Genomic DNA, 20,033 nt, shown 5'->3' with positions numbered 1-20,033 from the left:
CACATATTGGATTTTGATACCATTCATCATAAGTCTTATGAAATTTAAGCCTGACTGAGATGTGCCATTTCAATTAGACACGGCCTAGAAAATTGTACCACTTGTATTCCTCTCCCCTCAGAGAAACTTGCTGTAGATGTGTGCACGTTGGAAGTATCGTGTATAGATTTATAATTTCACATTAGAATTGCTGTCTTACCCACTTTGGACTTTGAATGCGGAGCTAACCTGGGTGAACTCATAGACAGTAAAAGAAAGGGTGAACTTAATGCGGAGCACAATAACTTTGTCCATGAGGGAAGGAAATGTACAACGAAGAATTTACCAGTAGAGGGCTCTGTGTTCGAAAATTCTAGCCACACTTCTGCAGAAACCATAGACACTAGACGGCAAAGAAACCGGTTTGCAGCAGGTTTGCTGCAGGCAGTTTGGTGGGCTCAGAGCCCGTGGACTGTAAAGAAAGGAGTGGCCAATGTCGACGTAGAAGTTAGTAGGGTTCGACGTAAGCACTGCAGGCTTGACAGAACATACCGGTGTTGTTTGTGCTGACCCTGGTCTGCGGCAGACGAGCGGCACTGGTGAAGCCAGCTTACCAACTGTGTAACGTTAGCTAGTTCTGAATGCATTTACCACCTGCTATCGGTTGAGTTCGATGGGGATTGTGAACTAGTTTGTTATTAAAGCTAATAAGATAACTTTTGTCGATACCTTAGCCTGCTAAGTTACGCGCGTAACTTATTTTAGCATAACGTTAGCTTGCAGAGCAACGTTACGTTGCTTCTGGCAGTAGCACTAATATCTTTCAAGTCATGCTCATGTTTTATTGAACTAACGTTAATCTTAACAGCAAATCATTAAACAAGGCTCCCAAACATTTCGCCATAACTAAACTTGTTCGGTTGTTACGGATTGGTAGCCTATTTTCCAGTTTATCAAAACACTACACGCTAGACATTTAACGTTTCCGTTACAAGTAACTTAGCTTGTTCGCTGACGTTAAGTAACCTTTAGCTTAGCTGTCGCTACACTAGCGCCGTAAACTACCCTAACATTAGTTATTTTAGCTAAATAGACACCAAATATTTTTTAATGTAACTTAACCACACCGCACCGATAGGTTAAACAATATGGTATAACTTGCTATACGCCTTTAAAGTGATAATAGGCATCACAAAGTATGCGACATAGGCAGCATTACTGACTGGAACACCGCTATCGCTAGTTAGCTAACGTTAGCACTACAGCTGCCGCACCGTCAAACTATCTTGGATAGCTAGCAGGCTACCACTCTACCAGCATGACCACCCTACCACTCTTGCCTCCTCACACTGACAGAGTCGGTCCTTAATTGGCGACCTAAAGAAGTAAGTTAACGTTACTTACAGTATGTCAATGTCATAGTACTGCTAGTTCTGCATGCGTTACCCAACACGCCCAACAGATTGGAAGTTGAAAGGGTTGACTGTTACTGCTTTTGTTGATATCTGATAGAAGATCATGTATTTACGTTATGGTTCTCTGACTGTCCTGTTGCATGGATATTGCACATCTACATTGAAATACTGGCACGTGTTTAAATTCTGGGTCTATAAAATAAGTACAAAACAAATGTGTTATACCTAAGCAAACAGATTTTGTTTGGTCGGAACACGTTGTTTTTGAAAAGTCAGTGAAAGTCCATTGGCAAGGTTGTTGCAATGATCGTTTCCACTATAATTTATACATACAAATTATTTGTGTTATTTTTGCAATTAGTTGTTAAATTTAGTCCACATCAGTCATCACGACGGCGAAAGAGAGAGAGGAATCAGCACCCATTCTGCAGGCTTCAGCTGCATCCCCTCCTTCCAGAATGGAGCTGGCTTTGGTGAGTTCGTTTTAGTCTAATGTCTGTTGCAGATTGAAATAAGCTAGGAAGTTCTGCATGTTTTCTCAGCTTCAGTTGGTATTTAAGTTGCATTGTAACATGGTATTTAAGTGAGTATTGCAGTTGGACTTGGTTGATGTGGAGACACACTTTACTTCTTCTTTGTTTTGATTAGGGTTAAATTCCCACTCCAGAATGATATGGAGGTTTCATGGTCACACTCAAGGGCTCTTATCGCTTCAGACCACCTTAAATCCCCAGGGACATAGCAAAAGAGGGTGGGACTTAGGGCTAAACCCCCCATTATTCTCAGTGTCTGATTGGTCTTGAGATAATTGGCTGTTGCCATGGATTTCCATCTAAAAGGTGGAGTAGAGAGAATGAGTAAATTGGAGCAGCTGAAGAGGGAACAAGTTGTGGGTACCAAGCTAGGAGAAGCAAACCCCATTGGGTAAATGGCAAGCGCTCGGTACGAGCGTCACTAACTGACAGCATGATAGCTGTGGCTGGAGGACAATACCTAACCTAGTTTTACACTGGAGGTGGTTTTATATTTGCAAGTCATTATCATCCTCACTGCATTTCACACAGCCTCAGACTCAAAATACTGACCCATATGCAGTCCTGATTTGTCACATATAAAAACACACATGCACACACTCTCTCAAACACATAGGCTAGAAGCAACTGCAAGAGCAACTGCATGACTCATGACATTAAAAAAAATACCTCTCTGGTTGAGTGCAAAGCAGCGGAAAGCAGTGTGCAAGTGTAAGCCTGCCTGAGAGAGAGAAAAGCACTGAGGCTCATGGATTAAGCTGCTTGCTGTGGCAAAGAAAGAGCGCGAGGGGGAGACCGAGGGAGGGAGGAAGGGAGGGAGGGAGAGAAGAGATAGGCATTGTGTTGGGCAGAGAGAGACCGGGAAGGGGGGAGAGATGGAGGCTCCCACTGTAATATGTTGTCTGTAGCAGCAGAGAGGGACAGAGGTGTAACAGGGAGAAATGCAAGAGAAACAGGACTCTCCAGCCAAAGCCACCGGTGGCCCGGGAAAGGTAGGCCAGCTGGCCAGTGGCAAGCCAACAGATCTCGTTGTCACCTTTCTATGGCATGCGTGTATTGTGTGTGGTGCGTGCGTGATGCACCTACGCGCTGATGTGTGTTCGGTGCACGCGTCGTCATTCCATGGCACATCAGTCCCTATCCAGATGTTTCCGTTGGATGTCCATGGTGGGTTGTGTGTCTTTGGATGTCCATGGTGGGTTGTGTGTCTTTGGATGTCCATGGTGGGTTGTGTGTCTTTGGATGTCCATGGTGGGTTGTGTGCCTTTGGATGTCCATGGTGGGTTGTGTGTCTTTGGATGTCCGTGTTTCCTTCCACGTCTGGTGGTTTGTCCGCGTGGCAGTATGTGATGATGGCGTGTGTCTCCATAAAGCGTATAAGTAACACTAAGGATGAATACGCCTTGACAGCTTTGCTCTGTGTTCCCTCTGTCTGTATTCATCTCCATCATATGATGAGGTTTTATGTGCGTGCGTGCGTGTGTGTGTGTGTGTGTGTGTGTGGGTGTGTGTAAAATAGTGTGTGTTTGCTGGTGGTCGGTCCTGTTTTTCAACGTTTTCCATCTGTAATTATGCAAATTGCCCCCTCTTATCTCGCAGTATTAGAGGCACAGTTGTCTGAAATCCTGTTGCCGGCACACTCCAGATTTCATGTAATTTTTCTGAATGCTTCACATGTGTGTCAATTTGTATTTGGATTGATACAAATATTATTTGTCTGTGTGAGTGTAAAGAATCATTCTGTATATGATGTGTGATAATGTCTGTAGTTTGTCTGTGTGATTCTGTATATGATGTGTGATATTGTCTGTGTGATTCTGTATTTGATGTGTGATAACGTCTGTAGTGGTGGCTGCAGTATGTCCATGTTTGTGTCGTGTCATTCGTCGGCGTGTTGTTACCTAAAGCAGATCATTTTCAAGTACACCATCAGTATCCTCCAAGCCTCACCCCCTCTCTCTGTCTCTCTCTCTCTCTGTCTCTCTCTCTGTCCCCCCCAGGCCCACCCGGCGCTGAAAGCCTTCATGTGCGGCTCCCTGAGCGGCACCTGCTCCACGCTGCTCTTCCAGCCGCTGGACCTGGTCAAGACGCGCCTGCAGACGCTTCAGAACAGCATGGGCCCGGGGTGAGCCACCATTCTCTCCTCTGCTGGCCTTTTCAGCTTCTCCTCTGGCCTTTTCAGCTTCTCCTCTGGCCTTTTCCTCTTATTCAACGTGCTCGTTGTTTTTTCCCCCTTCTCTTCTGGCCCCCCCACAGTCCCCTCCTCTCTCCTCTCGTCTTTGGTCCGGCTCTGGCCCAGAGCTGCTTGACCTACATTTACGTTTCACGTTCTCGTGGGCTAATCGAGTGTGACCGTTTGTTTGCTGTGAGCGTGTTGTATGTAGCAGACTCACATGAATGACATCAGTGTTGTTCTACAAGGTGTGTGTGTGTGTTGTAGGGAACCATTATCGCTTTGAATTCTGCATTTGGGTTAAGAGGCTGTGAATCCGCAGTGGGTAAAAAGACTTTGGAGAGCTTGTTGCTCTAAAAGGCGTGTGGGTTGCCTGTGGTGCTGCTCTGGAAGAGAATGCTGTTATTTTTACCTTTCTCAGTCCTTTTGTCTGTCAGCGCGGAGGTCTCATTATTTTCATTCGTGATCGTTAAATGTAGATTAGGGGTAAAACAAAACATTGATACGGCAGTATGTTTTATAACTTATTTTTGCATCGATATGCTGGCGCTAAATATAGATATTTTTACAAAAATATTCAATTTCACAATTCTTCCAAACTCAAACTCATGCGCCAATTTCACTTGCCAGTGTCACTAATTCTTATGTCCTTGTGGTGGCACTAATATACTCAGTTAATAAATACATAACTCTGTTTCCCACAGAATTCTATTTGTGGTGGTAGGTTTGCAGAATTAACTCGAATGCAACAATTTTTAACAAATTAGTGCAGCGCGGGTTATGATTCTAACTAGATTTAAGCACAATTTAGACAACCAGGAAAATCATTGTGTGGTGGTCAATGTTGATATTGTGGTGGGCCGCCACAAATAAGTCAATGTACGGGAAACTCCATACAACTCCATCTTTTTGCCTTTTTTCTTCCTCTTCATTTACTTGTGATGTATCGTAGATGTAATTGCAATGTATTGAGTAGAATTGTTGTATCGTGATTATGAGCAAGGACCAAGGTATGTGTCTGTCTGTCTAGCAGCTGTCTGTCTGTTGCGTCTGTCCGCCTGTCTGTTGATGGTGTTGAGTCAGTGTCCTGTGTTGGTTGTGTGTGTGAGCAGCTCTGCTCTCTGTCTCTCTCTCCGCAGGGCTCCCAGGGTCAGCATGGCGACAGTGTTCCTCAATGTCATCCGCACAGAGCGACTGCTGGGGCTGTGGAAGGGCGTCTCCCCGGTAAGGACCACGCACCCATGTGCTCTCCGTTTAACCACTCACTCATTTGAATCAGCAGCATCAACTCACCCATGTGCTCTCCGTTTAACCACTCACTCATTTGAATCAGCAGCATCAACTCACCCATGTGCTCTCCGTTTAACCACTCACTCATTTGAATCAGCAGCATCAACTCACCCATGTGCTCTCCGTTTAACCACTCACTCATTTGAATCAGCAGCATCAACTCACCCATGTGCTCTCCGTTTAACCACTCACTCATTTGAATCAGCAGCATCAACTCACCCATGTGCTCTCCGTTTAACCACTCACTCATTTGAATCAGCAGCATCAACTCACCCATGTGCTCTCCGTTTAACCACTCACTCATTTGAATCAGCAGCATCAACTCACCCATGTGCTCTCCGTTTAACCACTCACTCATTTGAATCAGCAGCATCAACTCACAGCAATAGAGTTACACTGTCACACACTTGGTCTTGATTGCAATCAGAAAGCTTGAAATGAAAACGTGAGGGAGATGCCACTTAACATCATGTGAGAGGCTTTTTTAATGTCTAATTTCTTATGGCCAATACATACAGACCACCACTGTGTGGCATCAGTGAGATGGTGTGTCATTCTTTTCACTTGGCTGCCCATAGGAGCAGGTCAGAGATGCATAACCAGCCCACAGAGACAGCGATGCAAATACAGGCACTGTGCTATACATGGAACTCGGCATAGTGGCAAAAATACAAAAATATGGTGGGAAAATGACATTTTAATGGGTGTGTGGGCATAAAAACAAATTTATTTTACATGTCAGCCAAAGTGTGGAAGCTTATTAAAGTTAATAATTATGTATTGTAATCCCCAGCAACTTCCTATGGCTATTTTACAAGCGATGGCCTGCTCAGAGTGCGGCAGAATTGCCGTTAGCCCTATTAGGAGTCGTGTGCCATTCAAAAACTCTTCTCTGTCTCTTTATTTAGACTCATATATATATATATATATATATATATATATATATAACTCTCTATATTCAATGTCATTTAAGCAGGGCTTTGAACCAGACACACTTTCATTCTGAACAGAAATAGTATTTTGACGTTTCCGGTTTTGGTTCCCACCCTAAAATTGACGTATTTTTGGTGGGTACTGTAATATTGGATTCTTGGATGCCTTCCCATTGTCTAAATGCCAAAATGAGGACTATTACGTTTTTCCAAATAAATTAAAGTTGTAGCCTTAACGTTAATGCTTTTTTCCAACAATGTTCATCACAGCCTAGTAAAAAGAGAAAACAGGTGAAATAAAATCATTGAGATTTGGAGACTTAATAAGGCTTTTGATTGCCTGCTAGTGGCAAGCTCTGTCTGTCTGCGCTCTTTAACCATGCATTCATTGAATGACAGGAGGTGACCCTCACCATTTCACTGAAGACACAAACGTTCCCAGGAACAAAAAAAGAACCGGTATTAACTGGTTACCACCATTTTAAAAAATCGTTTCTGTTCCGGAACATAAAAAAATCATAAAGTTTCTGATTTAATTTTTGTTCCTAGCAAAATGGTAAAAGTTTCTGTTTTTCGTTTTCATTCCTTGAATTTAAGGAAAATGGAACCTAAACCTTTAGGACATTGGATAATTTCCTTTAAAGCGTAGACATGCATATGTCAAGCTATTGTGTTAGTCATAATGTCTGACAATAGTAGGATTTACAAATAGATATATAGTATAACTATGCTAATAATGTAATAATCTGTTTAACCAAATTAGACTAAATTGAATGACTAATTGGTTGTCCTTTCAGTGTTCATTTGCTAGGTGAATCAGTTTGCATGATTGGGAACACAGGATAAGTAGGCTGTTCAGTTTTTGGGTTTGCTGCCATTGTATGCAAATCAGTCAATAGTAGCAGTTTCTTTCCTTCAGGCTTTAAACTCGACTATTCAGGCATTGTTTGCGTTTGCTGCTGTGATGTTAGTTCATGAGGAACATTTAGCACTGAGTAAATAACACTTATACACTTGTATTATATACGATAAAATTCTATATAATACAAGATTATACAATAATATACTCTACACAATATATAAAATACCACTCTGTCTGTCCCTCCGTTCTGCTCTGTCCAGTCCTTCATGCGCTGCATCCCCGGCGTGGGCATCTACTTCAGCACCTTCTACTCGCTGAAGCAGCACTACTTCCTGGACCGTGCGCCAAATGCCGGCGAGGCCGTGCTGCTGGGGGCCGGCGCTCGATGTGTGGCAGGGGTGGCCATGCTGCCCGTCACCGTCATCAAGACCCGCTTTGAGGTGTGTGTGTGTGTGTGTGCGCACGTGTGCAGTGTTTCCCACAGATTTGAAAGCAATGTTTATGTGTCTGGCCGGGGGGGGGGCGAAAAATCCTTCATTAATTCATTAATAATTGGTTACACAAAACTTTATTACATTAAATTTAACACCCTACACAAAACTCCCCACCCCATTCAAAATTCCTTACCTCTACAAAATCCACACGCCAGACCAAAAATCTACACATCTAACACCATATACAAATCCCACAGCTGTACAAATTTCACACGCTATACTACATTTGGTATAAACAGCCTACTGTTTTATACAGCCTACCGCAAAGTCGGCAACTTTTATCAGGGCACCTGATTTTACGGGCCAAAAAAAAGATTCTAATGCCCTATCATATGGAAAGGCCTCAGGACAGGGTCCATTGATAGAGATCCTCAGGCAAGCTGCCAGGTGTTCTCCCTGGAGTTTATTCCTGAGGTCTGTTTTTACCTGAAGATAAAGCAAAATGCTAATTATTATCAATACAAAATGCACCAATATAAAGGCATTGGGAATTTCTATGTATTGCTATTACCCTGTTCATTGTTGAGAAATCCCGTTCACAGTTTACAGAGGAAACAGGGATAACCAGAGTAATGCTTGCAAGAAGGCTCAGGCAGGGGTAGAGGTTGGCCCACTCATCAAACTCACTTGCCAGTAAACTCGAGCTCCTCCTGGTTCTTGTTCTTGAAAGATAAGGGTTTGTCATGGCATTAGTGTGTGTGTCTGTTTGTGTGTACGTGTGCACGTGTGTGTGTGTGCATGTGACATGGAAGGCTCCAAGGATGTCCAGATTATGGAATCTCTTCTCCAGATTTGTTTCCAGGCCAGTTATGTAAGGGTGAATGACCTACAAAGACTAGATCAACATCTTTTTAGAAGAGCCTACGCTCAGATTTGATGATGGGCATTAAGGGCCAAACCAGAGAGAATGTTCAGGACTGCTAACAACAGTGTTGTACTTCTCATGCACTATCCTCATACCTCTCGCTGGAATCTGGCCCAATGTCCCTCCCTTGACTCATCTCGGACCTCTCGCCCTCTCCTATCCCTCTCCTCCTCATGCTGGATGTTATAAGCTGCAAGTCCTTGGGGATCATCAAGGTCCTGGTGGAGGCGAGACAAGAAAGATCCAGGGAGTGGAGTTTGTCCAGCCTCTTTGATGTCTCTGAGAGTCTGGATTGTCACAGGAACCTACATTTAAATATAAATGTCCTGCCATTTAGTACATGCAAAAAATAATGTCAATGCATCACATCAAACAGATTTGAATTAGATTGTGCACATTTATCATACCTGCTCTTTTATATGTAAAAAGTTTACATGTGCTTTCTGAGACTTTGGACAGGCAGGCGAGGTGGGGCAAAACATCGGCCTGGAGGTATACGGCAGCCACAAATGTGTACGTAGTCCCTTTGCCCCAGGACATTTGCGCACCTCTGCCTCCTCTGCCAACGCTCCAAGGACAGCACTCAGGTTCCTCTGTAGCGTCTCAATAGCCTTGTGCTGTGAGAGCCAGCGTGTGTCTTTCACTTCCTGTAAATGTCATGCAATAATGATTAGTTATGAATAGTATATATACTCTTTTGATCCCGTGAGGGAAATTAGTGGAACACACTGCACACAGTGAACACACAGTGTGGTGAAGCACACACACTAATCCCGGCGTAGTGAGCTGCCTGCAACAACAGCGGCGCTCGGGAAGCAGTGAGGGGTTAGGTGCCTTGCTCAAGGGCACTTCAGCCGTGCCTACTGGTCGGGGTTCGAACCGGCAACCCTCCGGTTACACGTCCGAAGCGCTAACCAGTAGGCCACGGCTGCAAAAGATAACTATTAATATCTGACTAATATTACCTTTAGCTTTAAGTCACTGACACCCAGGGTAGTGGTTGCAGCCTTCAGAGTGGCAGTACGGTTTGCACTATTGCTGAAATATAAGTACAGGTCCTGAAGGTGGTCCCTGAAAGTGGCCATGTATTTTACGTTATTTGACGAATCTTTGCAGGCAAGGGCCAGTCTGTGGGCAGCACAGGCCACGGTCACAAGTTTGGGGAAGCTGTCTGTTAGCTGCTTTGCCACCCCATTCACACGCCCTAGATTTAAAAAAACAATATTTAGTTACAATATTTAGGGATTCAACCCCCAAGATACTCTCACATAGTTTTAAATACAGTAATTACCTGTCATTATGGCTGCCCCATCAGTCCCGAGCCCATACAGCCTCTCTGTTGGGATACCTTTGTCTAATAGCACTTGTTTAACAGCTGACACAGTGTCAGCTTTTCCATCCGGAACAGTGACAAGATCCAGAAATTGATTAAATGTCTTTCCCTCTTTATCCATGTATCTGTGAGAATAGCATTTAATATCAACAGTTCTTCAACAGGGACCATGATGTTTGTAATTCTGACAAAGAAAATACATGCATACCTGACATGCAGATCAAGCTTTCTGGACACAGACACATCTGTGCTTTCATCTATTTCCAGACTAATTGCCTGTGATGATCTTATGGCCATCAGAATAGGCTCCTCAATTTCATGAGATAAAATCTCAAGCATCTCATCAATTATTCGATGAGATCTGTAATTATTCCTTTGGTCAATCTAGACATTGAAAAAGGGAAAAATGGTACTTTATAAACTTATTAAAAATATATAGTCAATAATGTAGAGATTAAAAGTTTAAATAATGGATAGGTGACATTTATAAGTGCTACCTTTAACTTCTTAAAATAATCACACCTCAAAAGCTCTGCCAGGCTCAGAAGCTTTGGGTAGTTGCACATTGTCTCATGAGGAAGCTTCTCCAACACACATACAACACACGGTGGGAGAGAGAGAGAGAGAGAGAGAGAGAGTGATAACACACGGTGGGAGAGAGAGAGAGAGAGAGAGTGATTACATTACATTACATTTGGCTGACGCATTTTTAGCCAAAGCGACTAACAACATGGTAAACAGTTTAAGTTTTAGAGCAATTCTCAACAATATTAGGACAATTTAAAAAACATTAGAGTACAGTAAGAATAAGTGCATCAGTGAGTGCTGTTTTTAACAGTTACGTGTCAGTTTAAGACGGCTGGTGAGTGCTAGGATCAGCAAGACTTGTTGTAAGTGTTGCTATGAGAGGAGATGTTCTCTAAAGAGCTGGGTCTTCAGGAGTTTTTTGAAAATGGAGAGGGATGTCCCTGCCCTTGTAGGAACTGGCAGTGTGTTCCACCAGCGAGGAACAACAGATGAGAAAAGTTTGGATTGGCCTGAGCGTACCGGAGGTAGAGCTAGACGTCGTTCGTCTGAGGAGCGCAGCGGTCTGGAGGTAGCGTATATCTGTATGAAGGCATTCAAGTAGGTGGGAGCAGAACCGGAGACTACTGATACAAGGGATGGCGATGATATATAGGCCTACACCGGCGCCAGGTAAGGGCCAATCTCCCTTAATTAAGTCTCCCCACTGCAAGCCGGCAACCTGCCCATGTGGCCACCACAGAAAACGGTAGACGGCCCGTAGGGGGGGAGCAGAGGGGCGTCACACCCTGTGTTTGGTGCTTTTGGGTGTTGTCAAAGTCCCAGTGTTGTAGTACTCGAGTCCAGGACTCGGTCTTGAGTCCGAGTCATGAGCTAAATTTAGAGACTCGTGACTTGACTCGGACTTGAGCACAGAATGACTCGAACTTGGACTCGGACTTGTACATTCAGACCATGCAGACTTGGAAATTGAGATGAGGACTGTACTTTTTTTTGTAATGTCATTAGGCTATAATTGTAATATGTCATTAGAATATTATTTGGTATAGGATTTTAATATCTAAACTATTCTCAGTATTAATATTAGTGCAATTGAGTTTTACCGCTTCATGTCATACATCACACATCATGCCATGTTCCTACAATAACAGACTTTAACTTTAACAGCACCAAATGCCTGGAGACATGAATGCCCCGAAGGTTGACAGTTTTGCATTTAATAGCGACTCGACTCGGACTTGACTCGGATGAGTAGTGAACTGGACTCGGACTTGACTTGGAATTTGTTTTTAATGACTTGAACTTGACTCGGACTTGAACACTGGAGACTCGAACTTGGACTCGATGCATAGTGACTTGACTACGACTGCAAAGTCCTATCTGCCAAAAACAGAAGAATATAAATGAGTTCCCTTGTCCTGACACCTGCTTTCTTAGCCTATCTGCCTGCTTCTACATCTGTTTGTCTATCTCACCTGTTGCTTCAGCTGGCTCTCTCACAGCAGCATGTTGGATGCTGTCCTCCTCTCCTACTCTTTCTTCAATGCCTAACGAATCTATTTCTTTCTCTCCCTGACCTTGTCTTTCTCCTTGAGCAGCAATGGTTGAAGCCTGAAAATATTATAAACAAATTAATTACATACCTAATTACACTGGTCGGACTGTTCAGCTCTGTTTCAGACTGATACCTCCGGTTCAGGCTGGTCCTCATCCTCAACACGTGCCTTTTTCTATCGCGGAAAATACTTTTCAATACTCATCTGGATTGAAGCAGCAAACATTCAGTGTAAGAGTAAAAAAACGACATAACATTATTTACAATACGTTTATTTGATTCAAAGCTGCCACATATAGTGTTTTGACCTCGACAACCCAACTACAATTTACCGCAAACTTGCGACTCTAGTTAACTTTCTAAAGAAGGCGCAATCGCTTGTTTGCTAGGGGTCGGGAGTCGAACGTTAACACACTGAAACCATTGTATTCAGAAAATAAAATATTTTTATAGCACTTTTTAATCTGTGATTGTGTTAGAAGTGTTCACGAGATACCAACCTTTCGTGAGCTTGTGAATTTCGCCAGCCGTCTTCTCTGCACCAAATAGGTGTGTGTGTGTGTGTGTGTGTGTGTGTGTGTGTGTGTGTGTGTGTGTGTGTGTGTGTGTGTGTGTGTGTGTGTGTGTGTGTGTGTGTGTGTGTGTGTGTGTGTGTGTGTGTGTGTGTGTGTGTGTGTGTGTGTGTGTGTGTGTGTGTGTGTGTGTGAGAGAGAGACAGAGAGACAGTGAATTTCGCCAGCCGTCTTCTCTGCACCAAATAGGTGTGTGTGTGTGTGTGTGTGTGTGTGTGTGTGTGTGTGTGTGTGTGTGTGTGTGTGTGTGAGAGTGTGTGTGTGTGTGTGTGTGAGAGAGAGTGAGACAGAGACACCGGCCGGCCTATGTGAGAGAGACGCGCGAGTGACAGAGAGACGGGCGGAGAGCAGGGAAAGTAAATGCAGCGGAACGAATACGCTGCGTGTTTTAAATAGCGTTAAATATTTAAATAAATAAATAAAAATAAATAAAGAAACGCAATCTGTGGCGGTCGGTTTCAAATCTGTGGCGCACCGCCACAAATTAGTCTATGTGTGGGAAACACTGCGTGTGTGTGTGCGCGTGAAGAAAGTTGTATGGAGAGATGTATGGTATTGCGTGGTGAAGCTTCAAAAGGTTGTTCAATGGTACTCAATGTGAGTTGAAGCTCAAGTTGTGTGTATGTGTGTCTGCTTGTGTTTGTTCCAGAGTGGCCGATATAACTATGTGAGTGTTTTTGGGGCCCTGCGCAACGTGTGTGAGACGGAGGGGCCCAGGGCGCTGTTCTCTGGCCTGACCGCCACCCTCCTCAGAGATGCCCCTTTCTCTGGCATCTACGTCATGTTCTACAGCCAGGCCAAGAGGTCTCTCCCACCGGGTACGTGTGGCTGTGTGTGTGTGTGTCTCTCCCACCGAGTACGTGTGGCTGTGTGTGTGTGTGTGTGTGTGTGTGTGTGTGTGTGTGTGTGTGTGTGTCTCCCACCGGGTGCGTGTGTGTGTGAGTGTGTGTGTGTGTGTGTGTGTGTGTGTGTGTGTGTCTGTGTGTGTGTGTGTCTCCCACCGGGTACGTGTGTGTGAGTGTGTGTGTGTGTGTGTGTGTGTGTCTCTCCCACCGAGTACGTGTGGTTGTGTCTGTGTGTGTAAAAGTGTGTTGGGGAGGGAGGGAGCGGATACGTTTGATCTGGCAGATGCATAGCTTATTCGAAGGTTAGAGTATTTAGATTTTCGACAGACTTGGTTAGGTTTTACCAATGCTGTTACACATCATACTGCACAATGTAGGCCTAATGAAATAGTATCAGTAATATCCGCATAATGTGTCCTGTCATGAATAAATACAGTATTCAAAAATGCAGAATTTTTTTTTTCTTCATTTTATATAAATCACTAGTATGTTAAGAAATGATTTACAGTATACTGAAAGCCTTTATTCATGATAAAATGTGTATTCTATTTGCCTCTGATTGTAGAATGAAATACAGGCCTATAGTCATGTTAAATTAATAATACCGTGATGTACCGTGAAACTGTCAAAATCTTGACAAAATAATGTGATACTGATTTTTGGTCATACCGCTTAGCACTACCTCCATAGTACCTTTTGGAGCTTCTTTCCTCTGTAAATGCCACGCCAACACCCATCAGCTGTAGTCTTAAACAGAAAATGGGGACAGTGAAAACTGCTGAGAAAATGTGTGCGTGAACTTATCTTTTAAGGTTGATTTGTGGCGCAGTAGGGGAATGTTGCCTTGATTCCTAACAAAAGCCACCACAGGCATGCTAAGAGGCGTAAGTGTTGCCCAAGTCCAATATTAGCATCATCAATGGTAGCAGGAGCATTATCAGCTCTGCTTCCTGGAGGTGGCCATGCTGTCATGGCTAATGAAGCGCTCCCTGATTTGCCTGTCTGCATTTACTGTGTAGGCACAAACAAATGACATAAAGAGGGTGTCTCCTCCACAGAGTAGGTTGGCTTAAGGACACATCAGAGGCTACCCATGTCTGTCGCCTCTCATTCCGCCTCTCCTGCTGTTGCACCCTGCTCTGTCTCCGTCTCTTTTTTTTCCTCTCTCTCTCTCTCTCTCCCTCCCTGCTGTCTCTCCCACTGGCTCGCTCTGTTTCACGGATTCACTCTGACGTGTTGTTTCTCTTCCCCTTGGTGTCACACACAGAGGTGGCGTCGTCTGCGTTTTCCCCGCTGGTGAACTTTGGCTGTGGCGTGGTGGCGGGCGTGTTGGCCTCTTTGGCTACACAGCCAGCGGACGTGGTGAAGACCCATGTGCAGGTCAGCCCAGACCTGTACCCTCGCACTACTGATGCTGTGCGCTTCATTTACACGGTAATGACCTGAGAAAACACTCATTTCTTTGGCTTAATAAAAAAGGCAAGTAGGTTAATGCAAAATATTTGCTGATATATTACTGATCATTTTCAGAGTAAGTTGTTGTGATGTAAATGTGCTACAAGTGTGATTGCAGTGTCTATTTTTTGTTGACATATAATAAATATAATTCTAGTCTGATTGAATCATGATGGCCTCAGGGTGTCCGCGGGGTTGTAAAAAGTATTAAAAGGTAGTAAATGAAATTAGCCAAATGTAAGGCCATTTAAAAGTATTAAAAAGTAATAAACGTCATCTGATGAGGTATTACATTTTCGAACCACTAACTATTATGTTTTCCATTTGTGTTAAGTGCAGGCCTATCTCCTAAAATTCGCGTGAATTTATTTATATTATATTAATTATATGTGCGAGTAGGACCTGAGCGATATGTCAGTGTGCATTTGCGGTAAAAACTTTTAGCGCCCCCTCAAACTCTATGCTCAAACTGGATATATGGCTGGCTTACTGCCTAAACTTGTTGTCAAAAGTTCGCTACCATTGACGATGTTATGGGAAATTTTATTTTTTCGGACATTTGGTTAGAGGACTCGAGATTCAAAGACTGGCTTAGGATAGTTGGCAACAGCCAAGAGGCTTATTGCCACGTCTGTAAAAAGACAATAAATGCCCCTGGATGGGAGTGAATGCCGTCAGGTCACATATGGAGTCTACCAGAGCCGTTTTTCTACCGCTCTGGAGTCTACTAGCCAGAAAACAAGAATGGGCGGACGTAATCAGAGGTGGAAGAGTCGACTGCCTGGCTCATCGGCCACGTAGGGCTACTGTCTCCACATAAATATGCGTCATTGAAGCTATCAGTATGTCTACGCTACCAGCTGTCATTGTCATCCAAAAAAGTAATCATTTGCGCCATCGTGTTTTCAATGATACAGAGAGCAGCAGACATAGCCTAAACTAGGCCTAGCCTACATACAGTATCACAATAACCCATTTTCAAATTAAAAGTCTCCATAAAGGCAGAAGGCCTTTTCATTCAAACAAACATATAATTAAATGAAAGGGAAAAAAACAAGAATATAACATGTAAACATATGCACATGTTATAAGGGGTTATTTGCAATGAGCTACCCCTGCCTTGACTACAGAATAGAGGTTAAATATAGGCCTGACAGTGTTGTTTTGTTTAGGCTATAAGATAAGGTTTAGGCTATAAGATTTAACATTTTCTACCCTCAGTAAATGTCATGTTAAGGTTAGTTTAACAGGTGTTACCTTTACATTATTCAAAGCTTGCTCAGGAGCTATAGGGTTACTCCCTTGATGTAGTATGTGATGAGATCAAAGTCCCAATAGACTTGCTTAAAATTAGTTGAATATAAGAACCTGTGTAGGTTTGTATAGGCTGTATTGTAATATGCTATCAATATTAGAACTTGAACTTGAACTATTTTAAGTCAATTTGTCAATTAGTTTCCACAAAATTCCCCAGAAGTCACCATTTAAGGGGTTATTTTTCAAATTTTTCGTCACAGAGAGCATGCAGGCCCAAAAGTATTTTATCACATGGGGCCCACATACTCCAGCAGCACCCAATTAATAATTAGTATATTTGTAAAATGTGACCGCCTATTTTTGAATGTGATACCTTGACTGGCAAATTATATGAGACAGCAAGGGTGTGTGTTTACTGCGTATGGTCGTGGGCCTTTTTAGAAGAAAGTCCAGTATACCTTTTCTGATTTTCATTTGTCATTTTGTCTTGATTGAGAGAGAATGATAGTGAAAGAAAGAGTGTAGTGCTGGAGAAGTGGTGTGTGCTCTTCCTACACATAACAATGAAATAACTTTTTTTTATCTTGGGTTAGGATTAAATAACACATAATTGTGTATAGGCCAGTGTTTTCATTGAAGCAAAAAATGAACAAAGTATCCATTAACTGTAATAATAGATACTTGATTTGAATTTTAAGCATTGCTACACTTTCTTACTCAGAAAGTTAAGTAACAAAAATGACAGTAATCTGTTACTTTATAATTAGTTACCCTCAACACTGAATTTCAAAAGGTTGCCGCTAGTTGCAGCTCAAAGTCGTGTTGGTATTAAACAATATTGTGAAGGTATTAAAAAAGGTATTAAATTCAACTTAAGAATTTCTGTATATACCCTGGGCCTAAAACACGGCACTTTGAATGAATTGCACCAACATTCATTTTATTAGGTCAAGAAATAGTTTTTTAGGGTTCTTTTACCACAGAAACTTGCATCTTTCCCCCTGCAATAATGGTGATAAATTATGATGGACTCTCTTTTTCTCTTTTTCCCTTTTCTCTCTCTCTCTTTCTCTCTCAGGAGCACGGCTTGAGTGGGTTCTTCCGGGGCGCAGTGCCTCGCTCCATGCGGCGGACCCTGATGGCCGCCATGGCCTGGACTGTCTATGAGCAGCTCATGGCACGGATGGGGCTCAAGTCCTGAGATCACGCTGGACTGCACTGGGAAGTGTGGTGTGCAGATGGGATTTTATACAGAACTGAGTGGTGTGATTGAGAAGGGGGGTGTTTGTATGGAGAGAGATAGAGAGAGAGAGTATTTATGCTTGATGTGTAAGTGCAAAAAATATATATTTTTTCACTCTGGAAGGACAAGTGTGTATGAGTTTGATGACGGTGAGTGCAGGAGTGTCTACAGAAGTCTTCGTGTTGAAATCATTTTCAACATGGGTGAGTGTGTGTGTGTATGTGGTGTGTGTTTGTGCTTGTGTAGTGTTCCCAGGACAATTGACTGTGTTTAATCCTATGTTCCCAGTCTTGTAATGAACTGCATGCCCTGATACCAGACACCAAACTTTACCAACCTGTCGCTCCTAGAAATGTGTCTCAGATAAGCACTTGTCTCTCTAAAGGATGCAGACAACCCAGAGGGGGAGAGGTGTGGTCTAGACAGAACAATACACAAGCTCAGACAATCAACAATCAAGATTTAAATGCAGTTTTTTACATGAAAAACCCAGCGGGTTATGTCTTCTAACAACTTGCACATACTACTATGTTGCTATGCTATGTGGTACAGATTGCTAAATCCTTTGCTGATAATAGGAGTGAACTTGGAACATACTGAAGCTGTTTAAGGATTTACCCTGAGTTTTTAAAGTTTATTTTGTTGTTTTTTTGCAGTGTGAATCCAGATAATGCCACTAAACCATTTGAGTAAATAGTGGTGCCATTTTCTTTTGTTTCCAACAGTCCTGTGCATTGCCTAGTTGTCCCATAATCCTTTGCATTACCAATGTCTGCCTTTATGTCATTGAGTTTCATTGCACTTCCATCCTTGCAACTGCAAGGGAATCTTAGCCTGTTTAACCCATTCCTCCTCAAAATTGATCCAAGGAATCTTGGAGTTCTTATGTCCCATTTGGATGTGGCTGGTGCTTTGTGATGTGAATTGTTGTGTGGGACTTCCCTCTCATCACCGTGGGTGTCATCTGTGTATATACAGTTCAGTTCAAAACACTGGAGTATGGACAGAAAACATGTTGGACATATGACATGAGCCTTATCTTTGTAAAAGCACTGAAAAGATGACTGGCTTCATCTTTTTAAGTTTTGGCGGCGAACCAGAAGTCTGCCTCTTGGTGGCGATCTGGGAATCTGCCTCTTGGTGGTGAACCAGACGTCTGCCTCTTGGTGGTGAACCAGACGTCTGCCTCTTGGTGGCGATCTGGGAATCTGCCTCTTGGTGGTGAACCAGACGTCTGCCTCTTGGTGGTGAACCAGACGTCTGCCTCTTGGTGGCGATCTGGGAATCTGCCTCTTGGTGGTGAACCAGAAGTCTGCCTCTTGGTGGTGAACCAGACGTCTGCCTCTTGGTGGTGAACCAGACGTCTGCCTCTTGGTGGTGGTTAGGTTAACTCCTCACGCTCAGTCAGACCACGGCATTCCTACCTTGACTGGAGCACTTCCTTGTGAAAAGCTCCTTTCAAGGTGGGCAATTTTGCAACAACCTAACTTGGTGGCACTGTGCAACAAGATAGTGTGGGTTCTGTCAGGATTTAACAACTGACAACAAACCCCAGACTGGCCGGAGATGCCCAACAAGCGGACGGCAGAACCCGGGATTTAATGTCATTCTTTTTCATTGCCTTTTCCCTTGAGGTTGTGAATGGGTCATAGCCAAATCCCATCACACATAACGTGCAATTGTGCTTTACTATGTTACAGGGTGAAGTAAACGTATTCCATTTATTTGTGTATGCGTACACAGATGTTGACTTTAGTACTTGATGTGATCTGGTGTATTGGTTCTTGTGCAGACTGAGTGTTCACATCTACCTGGTTGTGCTAGATCAGTGCCATTCAGTGGACGTCTGCCTTAGCCTTTTTGGAATCTGCATTCATCAGTGTTTTTGTCCTCATGGTTGTTGTAGATATTGTCTGTCCGTGGGGGTGTTTTTTTATTTTAATGTTGTCTCTTATTTGTTTATCTGTGAATAAATTTGCCACCCTTTTGATGACTGTCATTTTGCATTGGTACATTGCAGAAGATGTGTTGTCTTGAGCCATGGTGATGATGTGTTCATCAAAGTGTCAAGGAGTACTAAAAACAAGAGAAGGTGATATGGAAAATCTTTTTTTAAACAAACAACACACTTGTTTATATTTGGTTTAAAAACATTTATAGAAAACTGAGGCAAATTGAAAATCTTGCTTTGAAATTTAAGATTGTCTTTGTCTTTATTAGCCTACGTCTCATTGTACGGTATAAAAGTATAATTTGCTCCTCACAAAATAAATAAATAGTGTGTGTGTGGGGGGGGGGGGTTGTGGTGCAAATGTTTACTTATTCCAAACTAAACCTAATATAAAATATTCTTAATTACTTTCTTTGCGCATGTGTTTGCTCCCCACCATCATCTCATTTCCCAAAGGTCTGACTTACTATGTCCATTTTATGCAATGGGTGACAAACATCAGCTGTTGTTCATTACCGGTGCTGTGTTTAAATTAGATTAGATGACCTTTATTGTCCCAGAAGGGACATTTGTCTTGGCTGCTTACTATACAAAACACACAAGTTCAATGCCACATGCTACATAAAAGACAGCTGGAATAAAATATAGTAAGCACAGCAGACCTGGGAATCAGTACCTCAATCTCCGAGAAACACACTGTGTAAACCTTAGGTTGGCATTAACTCAAATGCAACCATGTCTTCTTGTTTGGAGC

The 20,033-nt window shown here is 43.0% G+C and overlaps 1 protein-coding gene across 2 annotated transcripts; it reads left to right on the top strand.

The window, feature by feature from the left end:
* The first annotated feature begins 436 nt into the window (after nt 1-436).
* Nucleotides 437-19,318, top strand: slc25a38b (solute carrier family 25 member 38b). Of its 2 annotated transcripts, XM_076294538.1 has the most exons (8): nt 437-1,364; nt 1,756-1,867; nt 3,928-4,052; nt 5,240-5,324; nt 7,445-7,624; nt 13,178-13,346; nt 14,641-14,807; nt 17,164-19,318. In XM_076294538.1, exons 2-8 carry the CDS (start codon nt 1,853-1,855, stop codon nt 17,284-17,286), a joined length of 864 nt encoding a protein of 287 aa, XP_076150653.1. In that variant the 5' UTR covers nt 437-1,364; nt 1,756-1,852; the 3' UTR covers nt 17,287-19,318. The 2 variants fall into 2 exon arrangements, with proteins under 2 accessions (XP_076150653.1, XP_076150661.1); XM_076294546.1 differs by lacking the exons at nt 437-1,364; nt 1,756-1,867 and adding an exon at nt 2,869-2,919.
* Nucleotides 19,319-20,033: the final 715 nt, after the last annotated feature.

The sequence above is a fragment of the Alosa pseudoharengus genome, unplaced genomic scaffold (genome assembly GCF_046254945.1).
Source record: "Alosa pseudoharengus isolate Yale_2024_CS ecotype anadromous, Long Island Sound unplaced genomic scaffold, YU_APseudo_1.1 YU_APseudo_1.1_scf_1, whole genome shotgun sequence".
NCBI lineage: Eukaryota > Metazoa > Chordata > Actinopteri > Clupeiformes > Clupeidae > Alosa > Alosa pseudoharengus.
This window is presented reverse-complemented; position numbering and strand designations above follow the sequence as displayed.

Coding starts and splice junctions, on each gene's coding strand:
- slc25a38b (XM_076294546.1), top strand. CDS start 2,869: ATGCAAGAGAAACAGGACTCTCCAGCCAAAGCCACCGGTGGCCCGGGA. Junction 5,325..7,444: donor TGTGGAAGGGCGTCTCCCCG/GTAAGGACCACG, acceptor TGCTCTGTCCAG/TCCTTCATGCGCTGCATCCC. Junction 7,625..13,177: donor TCATCAAGACCCGCTTTGAG/GTGTGTGTGTGT, acceptor TGTTTGTTCCAG/AGTGGCCGATATAACTATGT.